General features: G+C 39.2%; 1 protein-coding gene across 1 annotated transcript in view; it reads right to left on the bottom strand.

Moving 5' to 3' along the window:
* Window positions 1–9,280, bottom strand: part of SLC9A3 (solute carrier family 9 member A3) — a 50,109-nt gene extending 40,829 nt beyond the window's left edge. Inside the window, 1 exon segment of the mRNA XM_005420948.1 lies at window positions 9,091–9,280. Within this exon segment, the coding sequence (XP_005421005.1) occupies window positions 9,091–9,280 (190 nt within the window).
* Between the last annotated feature and the right edge of the window lie 115 nt (window positions 9,281–9,395).

Genomic DNA, 9,395 nt, shown 5'->3' on the forward strand with positions numbered 1-9,395 from the left:
GTACTACCAGTGAACAGATCTCACTGCACGTTCCCATCAAGTAATAATGATAATTCTCATTAGAATATCAATTCATCCTGGGGAAAGGTTTGGCTAAAACAAGAGATGAAACTCATGGTGTATCAGGTAAGAGAAGGCAGAAGGGTGAGTGATATATGAATGAAAGCCATTCAAAACAGAAAATTGAAGCCACTCTGATCAGAGAGCACCTAGCTTAAAGGAGAGATAAACTATGCTGGTACTTTGTCATTCCTTTATTTAATTCATGATGGAATGATCATGTGGCTACTATATGACCACGTTGTTTTCCTCTCTTCTCTGTAGTGTGCAATTTTGTGCTAACCAAAGTGTACCAACTGCATACACAAATGTTGCTTTCTTTGACCAGGTAAGATGCAGATGAAGGTCTACCCATGTATGACCACTGCTAATCCAAGGATCTGCAGAACAACAAGACAGAGCAAGTAATTCGGTAAACAGACTCATGAGGGACAAGAAATTTCTCAGGAGGAGTCAGCATGGTTCACTACATGAAAGTGCTTGACCAACCTGGTAACAGTAAGTGATGCACATGGAAGATGAGGGGAGAGCAGTGCCTGATGAGTTTCTAATGAGCCGTCAATAAGGCCTTTGACGCTGCCTCCCAGAACAGCCTCAGGCGGTTGCTGTAGGGGCTGGATGGGCCACTGTGGGATGGATTGAAAACTGGATGAATGGACAGACCTTGAGGGTGGTGATCAGTGGTGTAAAGTATAGTCGGAGGCTGGTAACTAGCAGTGAACCCCGGGGGGTCTGAACTGAGTCCAGTCCTGTTTAACATCTTCATTAATGGTCTGAACGATGGGGCAGAGAGCAATTCAGCAATTTGGCTGATGGCACAAATTTGGAGGAGTGGCTGATAGGCCAGAGGGACCTTGACAGGCTGGAGAAATGAGCTGACAGGAACCTTGTATAGAGTTTGGCAAAGAGAAGTGCAGAGTCTTGCAACTGACGAGGAACAACCCCGCACACCAGTATGTGTAGGGGGCCACCCAGCTGCAGAGCAGCTTGGCAGAGGTGTGAGGGTGGCCAAATACTGGCACAGGCTGCCCTGAAGGGTTGTTGTAAATAATCAAAAGCTATCTGGACGTGATCGTGCCAATGAGCTGTAGGTCACCCTAGGTGAGCTGGAGCATAGGACCAGATGTTGCACCTTCCAACCTCAACAAGCCTGTGACACTATTTTACGATTCTGTGAACTCCATAGGAGACCCAGTATGAAATGGTTTTCCCCAGTTCACTACTGTCCCGAATTCATTCCCAGAACTAAATAGGATGGAATAGCTTAGAGCCAGAATTATTTCAACAGAAAATCTGGATATTTAATTCAAACCAGGTCTTGGAGCACTTCAAACTCTAGGCTGCGCACAGACAGAAGAGCAAGCGTTCAAAAACTGCTTCAGTCATTCTGGAATGAATATTTTAAGGGCTAAACCACTAAGTAGCATTTATTAACTGAATTTCCTAAGCATATATTTAAGCTGCCAAGGTCTGAAAATTTACATCTAGATAGTCACCAGCTTGGTATTTCACTGAAGTAGGATTGTAATATCGCCAAACTATATCTATATTTAGTTTTATGTATGATCACATAACAACTCTACCTCCAGTACAACTGTTAATGTATCAATAACATAACATTAACATAAAGCTATCTTATACTAACTGGTATCACCTAGTCCCTGGAATATTATTATATCACCAAACCAATGAAACAATATTAATTTTAATAAAAGAGCTAACAATTCTCTCCATCAGTTTACAATCTATTTGCACTTGGGAGATTTTCATTGTGGAATCTTACTGTCTCAAGACGTTTACCGGTTTCTTAATATTTAATATTTTCCTCAAAGCTTAACTTATGAAACTAGCTGAATCCATAAAGGTACTAGTTCGAACTTTCCCCCTCCATTTTTAAAAAGCAGAAATAACCATAACCACATGTTTTTGAAAAATCAATCTCCAATCAACACTGAGATTTTCTTCCCTAGTATGTGACTACTGCTATTTTACATTTGGCTTTGGCAAAAACCAAGGCATTTTTTCTTTCAATAGATAAACGCAGAACTTCTCTCCTAGACACATTTTAATGAATCCAGAATTACTGCTTCTATTTTCATTTAACGGAAGGAGAAAACTCTCCAGATCCAACTACTTAAAACCCCTGTTATTGAGCAGGCCTTTCAGAATACCTTCCAGTTTTCTTCTTCCATGAATGAACATTAAATATTCGTGCCTTAATTAAAAGTGTTTCCGTTTGATGTCTGGCATTCCATCTTGGTCAGCTCCTCCTTGTCAGCCTGTAGTTTCAGTATTTATGACTTAACAGTACTTTACATAGCAGCCAATTGGGTATCAAGTCATTCCTTCCACAGGGGTAAATACTCTGCAAATTGCTTTTCAAAAGGAAACAAAGTATTGCAACACAGCTAATCCACCATGCTCCGTGGTTTACCAAGACAGTTTTAATGGTCTCTAGTTTTAAAGGGTTGCCACTTGTCAACAAACCGAATTACAATTAAAGATTCTAGTTGTTCAGGCCATTAGTCTAACTTAATTGCTGCAGGGAGGAGAGAAAAATCAGAGACATTTTCCTGAAAGAAAAAAGAATACTCAGATAAGAAATATTCTTCTTTGACTTTGGACTCAACATTTCATCTTGGAACAGAGCGAGACACATGATACAGAAGAACTAAGTAATCCACTAGCCCATTAATTCAGAGCAATTAAAACTCAGGTAAATAGGGGCGGGAACTCTTTTAGTTGGATTCCAAACATTTCTTAAAACAAACTTGTGGTAAAACTACTGATTTTTGACAGGCTTCTGGTTGTACGTGTCAAACAAAGTAATAATTCAGGACTTCCATGACCAGCTTCCCTACTAAGCATCTCTAACACACAAAGGTCCACAAGAAACAAAGAGGGACCTCAGAGCCTTTCACTTGAAGAACAAGTGTACACCTCCTCTGTACACCCAGAAGGTTTTTCTGCTTGGTCTATTCCTTGTGGTGCTGTGGTCTGCTGCATTACCACAGAAGAGATTTACAGTCACTTCGAGGGGTTTGTAGATCGCTCTTGGTAATAAGTGGCTTGAGCTCTGAAGACAGTAAATCAATGGTTTCAACAATCCTAAGACTACAGTATTAAAAGGATGCCATTGTTCTGCAGAGAACGCCGAGCACTTTGCACACAGGTGCCTGAAAGTAATTGATGGCAGAGATCCTTCCTTAGGTATGCATGCCTGAACTGTATTCAATTCAGGGCCATTCTCAAAATGCCATTGTTTTCTTATGTAATTCACACAAGTTGCCATTGTACATTTGCTATTTGCCAGGGCATGTAATCTGAATCTTGTCAAATTATACTATCCTGATATCTTCTTCCCTGCTCTAAATAATTAAGACTTGAGACTTGTGAGACTTGGAGGGGGAGGGGGAAGAAGATAGATATGTGTTACAGGGAGACAGGAAGTACAGGAAAATTATGAGTAAGGCACAAGAGTAAAATGGAATTAAAATGTGGGAATAGGCAGTCACGTAAAAATATGGCTCACACATTATCACTTAAAAATATGGCTTATACATTATCACTTGAAAATATGGCTCACACAGTTGTTCCTAGCATTGGAAAGGCAAAGCTATTATTCAGTTTTGGAAATATTCTTTTCAGATGCCTAAAACTTATAAAATGTTAGATATAAAAGGTAATTCTTTAAAAAGATAAGAGATTTTACAGTACTTAACATTCCTAATTCACAGGTATTTTAAACAGCACATTGGAAAAGAAAATACAGCATCATAAAAAAACTAAGACACTGCAGATATGTAACAATTGCCAGCACAGTTTTATAGGGTTTCTATGACTATCTGGGGAGAAAATGCATATGCCTCTGTTCTAAGCGTGCTAACCTGTTTCAGCTTCTACTCACTTCACAATAAAGGTAAAAGAAGCATTTTCCCCTTCTTATCTTTGTCAGGATATGGGGGGAAGATAGCTAACTCCAGACTTAAGTCACAATGTAAAGACTTTCCATATTATCACTTGCTAATGAAGGCAACTTTTAACAAGATCTACAGTCATGAGGAGGTTTTAAACTTTGCAGGATCTGGTGATATCATCACCTTTGAATCTCTGACTCTATTTTCAGTTAAATACACCCAGTAAAGTTCTGCTAAGTACCCTTCAACATTTTTTCTAACTATGTCATTTACTGAAGAATTGCCAACAGAAGAGCTAGTCTCACATTTTTTATTTTATTAAAACAATACCCTAAATCACTTTCTCTACATAACTGACACTTTTCAGTAGCTAGAGTGCCAGGAGGAGAAACTTTGGAGTCAAATGGGCTTTTGTTATGACAGTTTGCTTTGGAAGGAGGGTTATTGATTTCTTCAAAGAAAATATTGCCCCAGGAGTCTAAATTAGATGGGTGGTTAGACCTGCCTTTCACTGTTCCTTCCCCAGCCCATCCCTAACATGCTTAAAATTCTCCACAGCAATTGTTTGTGTTAACAAAATATTCTAAAGAGCTCCTTTCTCAGGGTAGTTTGAGACAATGTGAAGGAGCCCAGGCATGCAGAAACTAGACTGTTTGTAGGGACCCATATCTCTAAGCTTAGAGATGCATTGTGCTCTGAAGCTGGGTCCTCCTGGGGTCTCAAGAGCTGATGGACCCAACAAGTCCATCTGACACAGTATCTACACCAGCCTTCTCCTATGTGTTTGCTCACTGTTATTGGATCATTTCTTCCTTCTCCTCCAAAGCATTGATTCCTGAGGACAGATTTACCAGCTGCCCTGGATTCAAATTTCACTCCCACTTTTTAATTTCTTATATAAAAGCCTTTAGAATTTGTATGCAACTACACAGAAATTAAGGGGGGGAAAAAAAAGCTTTTGTGACATTCTTAGACTCAGCATAACCTATACCAACAAAAATGGTTGGCAAGAGGTTTGACTCAGATAATGAAAAGGCTGTGTATCCTTCCTCATTCCTGTTCATAGTCTCTTACTCTCCCACTATTTCTTCCAGTTGCTTATCTGCATACACTGAGCAAACCCAGGGGGCCAGACAGACAGAAAGGCTGCTTTGAAGGGCTTTTTTTTTACTTTGGAACAATTACCTATTCTTCTGTAAAAATGTTGAAAAAATGTTGTAAAAATATTAAAGTACAGAAAGGGATTTAAACTGCAAGAAGGAATTTCACAATTTCCCCAATTTAAACTCCAATGAAGATATAATACAGAGAGATACAATCTCTCTCTGTTTCCTAGGATTCTGAACAAGTGTAGAAACATGTATTAGATATCCCTCAAGTAGAAAGCACACTTTTTTTTTGCATTGACATGGTCTGAGAAATACCGTCACAAAATTGTATACAATGTTCAGTGTTAAAAAAATTCTTCTCTTAGCCATTTTTAGCTTCTGAGCTCATTATTCCTTCCCTTCTTCTACTTCCAAAGTTTTCTGATCTTCCACCTGTTCCTACCTCTTTCTGTGGAGACTTCCCTGCTGAAATATTTTGTGTCTTCTAGGCATCTATTTATTCAAAGTTTATTTCCAAGACAGACATATAAAGAAGAAGAAGAGCACATGGCCAAGTGAACTTAGAAAGAACGTGAGAGTCTGGTCAGCGTACAAGTGTCTTTCATCTTAAACCAGAACTATATTGTGTGAGCATGTTGTTTAAAAATGGTACATCCTTTACCTACAGCAGGAAATATCTGTACTGTCTGTAGCTATAAATGCACACGTGTGCGTTTGGAGGTTATTCTTTCTCAGTGGTATTGCTTATTTCTTCTGAAGCACTGAGATAACCAGGACGTGGACTCCTGAAGTCCACTAGGAGGGTCCTCTGCTGTACCTCATGTACTTCTTCATGCAGATAAGATGATTTTCTGGCTTAGATTTACAAATGTAGTAGTTTATTGGCCCTATCCCACAAGGATACTCCTCTATAGTGATAAGACAGCCTACCAAAAGAAGAAATAAAGATCATTAGCCAAAGCAGAACATTGTGAACCTTAAGAATGTTTCACATGAAGTGGAAGAATGAAAAGTTGGAATATCTCAGATGACGAGGGTCAAACCAAATAAATCAGAATATGTTAAACAGTAGACCAAGATGCATCTGAAGTTTCATAGAAGGCACATATTTTTTTATTTTCTATAATGCATGAAAGCCAATTGTATGAAGATTCTTTTCCACACTTTCATTTGTAGCAATATTTAGAATTAACCAGTAACTAGACCAACCTAAAAATAAAAAAGCAGTTTCCTTCTCCAAAAGCCCAAAACTAGTCACTTCCTCATGTATTGGGATACTTATGAGATTTAACATACAATAGTTTATGTTGCAGAATACCTTGTACACAATATGAACATCAAGCCCCAGAAAATCTGCAAAAGTCTCCTAATACAAGATGCTTCCCCCAGTCATATAATATCATGAACTGAAACTTGTTTTTTTACAAAAACCCTGAAATTCCACACAAATGAAACAAAACAAATCTAAAAAAACCCCGAAAACAACAAAAATCCAAATAAGCACTAAACCACTAATGCTATTCCAATTCAAGAGAAAGCAAAGTATTCTCATATACCTTTATCCCCAGGTACCAACTGCAATTCCTAGAACACTTTCTGCTGACCCAATTGTCTATCATCCATCAGTAAAATAACTCCCAATCCCTGTAGCCATGGAGAAGTGAGCTTGCATGTATAAGAACAGCTCCTTCCCTGCTGAAAAACCCACAGCAAAACCAGCACTTTCACTCCACTACAACTGACCTGCTTCAGGTAGTATAAAAACCCAAGGATAGATGTCCTATATTTTCTTTATTGGTTCTTTTCTGTACCTGCTTTTTGAAGACGCAAACTTTCTTTGATGCAGCAGAGGACTTTTGCAATTCAAAATCTTCTCATAGATTTCTGACCTACTTTCCAGAACCCTTGACACACAAAGGCAGACAGAAGGCTGAAAAGCTATTTTCTTCAGTTCCCTTTCTCACAGACTTATATGAACACCTTCATGATTTCTTCATTAAGAAGGTGTTGAACAGTGAGCGTACATTCTTGCTTTTCTCTGTGTTATTTGTAACAGATGGGAAAGCAGAGACATTCATAGGCTCTTAGGGGAATACAGCAGTTATCCACTGCTTCTCCAGAAACTATGTCCAGAGAAGTATAGGATCAAAAATACAAATGTGAAGAGAGAAACATACAAAGCTTGAGAGCTCTGGGGAAGAAGAGTGATGGAGCTGATGATAAGTATGATCTACTAATAAGTGACCATGCTCTGTGCAGCTATGAAAGAAGTACAAAGAATTTAAAAACAGAATCAGCACCACCCGGCTCCTGACAGTAAGCGCTTTATCAAGAGTTTATATCAAGGACTTCATGGTAAAATGGCTCATATTAATCTCAACTAATCTCAATCCAGGCAATTGCAATTTAAATATAGTACAATCTAACTGTCCTGTTCTTGGGTTCAGTGGCTTTAGACACAAACTGATATGGTTGTGCACCACTAATATTACACTGTACAACTGGGCCACATGTACCAAACAGCTAAGCCTAAATAGCACAAGGCCTTAATAACTATACTTACTTAGAATATCTCAAAAAGAAGGTTCAAACAAGCAGCCTGTTTATTACTTTGTTCAGTACAATTTTATAGGTACTCAGTGTTATCAATTGTTTCCTGTATATGGTTTCCCCAGCTTTCTAACTGCTATAACTCATCAATAAAAGTAAATTAAAACATAATTGTCTGTTACGTAAACTCGGGTGATGCAGCAACTGTCTGAAGACAAACTGTTTGCATAGTGTAGTCAAACAGGTTCAGAGAAAGGTATTTAGTTATATATCTATGGTTAATCAAGTAAAAGCCAAGATGCAAATACTGCTGGAAAAAATATGTACAATATCACCCCAACCTGTAACATACTCCTTTTTAAAATAATTTTTTGGAGTTTGGAGACAGCATTTTCCATCCCGGTCTTACTATGCTTCTCTTATGTGCTAGACAGAATATACCCAAGTATACCTTTTTACATCTTTCATTCTCTGCGGCATGAAAAATCTATGGGATGTGATTCTGGTATACCAAATTAGTATTAACAGTACAAGTCCAGAAAAGTCTTCAGTAGGATTTTCAGCTGACCTTCTGAGAGGAGACTGATTATAGAAAGGATTTATTTTAAATTAAAATGGCATTTACAGTGTCAGCCAAACTGGAGGTGTGTTTTTAGGCAAAAGGTCTGAAAGTAATAGCATCAATCAAGTAAAACGCATTCTAATTAAACAGTGACTTTTCTTGTTCAGCGAACTGCATTATTGATACAAGATCGCTTTTGGAAAAAGTCACAAAGTACAGAACACAAGAGTTGGAGCATTCATATAAATTCATTTAAACTACACCGAAGTTAGGCTAAGTCCTGGCTTTTCACTTGTTCCAGTTTCTTGAAGAAAATTCTAGGTGCTCTAAAGCTTGTATTTTTTTCAGCTACATAAGATGGTCTGATAATATGTATTGCCTTTCTCTATAAACGATGCTCTTTCCCCAATCCAGCAATGCACTTCAAAGCAGAAAACGCTAAGTTCATATGTGCAGTTTGCACTGGTTAGTTTTGATATTGCACGCTGATATAGCTAACAACCATAGGCAGGAGAAGAGCATATCATAAAGTGCGATAGATATTGTGTAAGCAGTAAGGCCCGAATTTTGTTTCACTTTTGCAAAAAAGTTTTTCCTGGGAGCAAGAGGAATGCAAGGTCTCAAAGAATTGAAAGGGTTTTCGGGGAGTCAGATGCAGAAGCCACAGTCGTGGGCGGTGAAAATGAACCAGGTAACCCCTCGAGGTTGGTGAAAATCACACTGCTAAGCACGGTGTAGGGCAGTATTATGAAATCAGGACAGAGTACAGTAAACCCCCTGAAAACGGGTCAGCGGACCTATGATAAGCTTTCTTCATTTACGTTGGGTGGGAGAAGGGCAAGGGGGGAGGGAAAGGGAGAGGACATGTATTAATATGTAACTCCAGACTCACCGATTTTGGCCAAGCTGGCCACAAGTATCCAGAGTGCAATGATATACGGCTCCTTGACGTGATCCCATTTGAAAGAGACGATGGCAAAGCTTTCGTTGCTATTTTTATGGCTTTCCGAACTTCTCTGTCCCAGCGCCGCGGGGAGAGCCATCAGCCCCAGGAGGAGCGCCACTCCAGATACCGGCCTCATCTTCAAACCACACAACAAAATCCTGCTTCCCCTTCCCGGAGAGATCCCGCCTCTTCGGAGGTCCTTGGGGGCGAGGTCCTTGTCCCTGCGCCCGACGGCTCAGGACGGCGGGACA

The sequence above is a fragment of the Geospiza fortis genome, unplaced genomic scaffold, assembly GCF_000277835.1.
Source record: "Geospiza fortis unplaced genomic scaffold, GeoFor_1.0 scaffold104, whole genome shotgun sequence".
Taxonomy (NCBI): Eukaryota; Metazoa; Chordata; class Aves; order Passeriformes; family Thraupidae; genus Geospiza; species Geospiza fortis.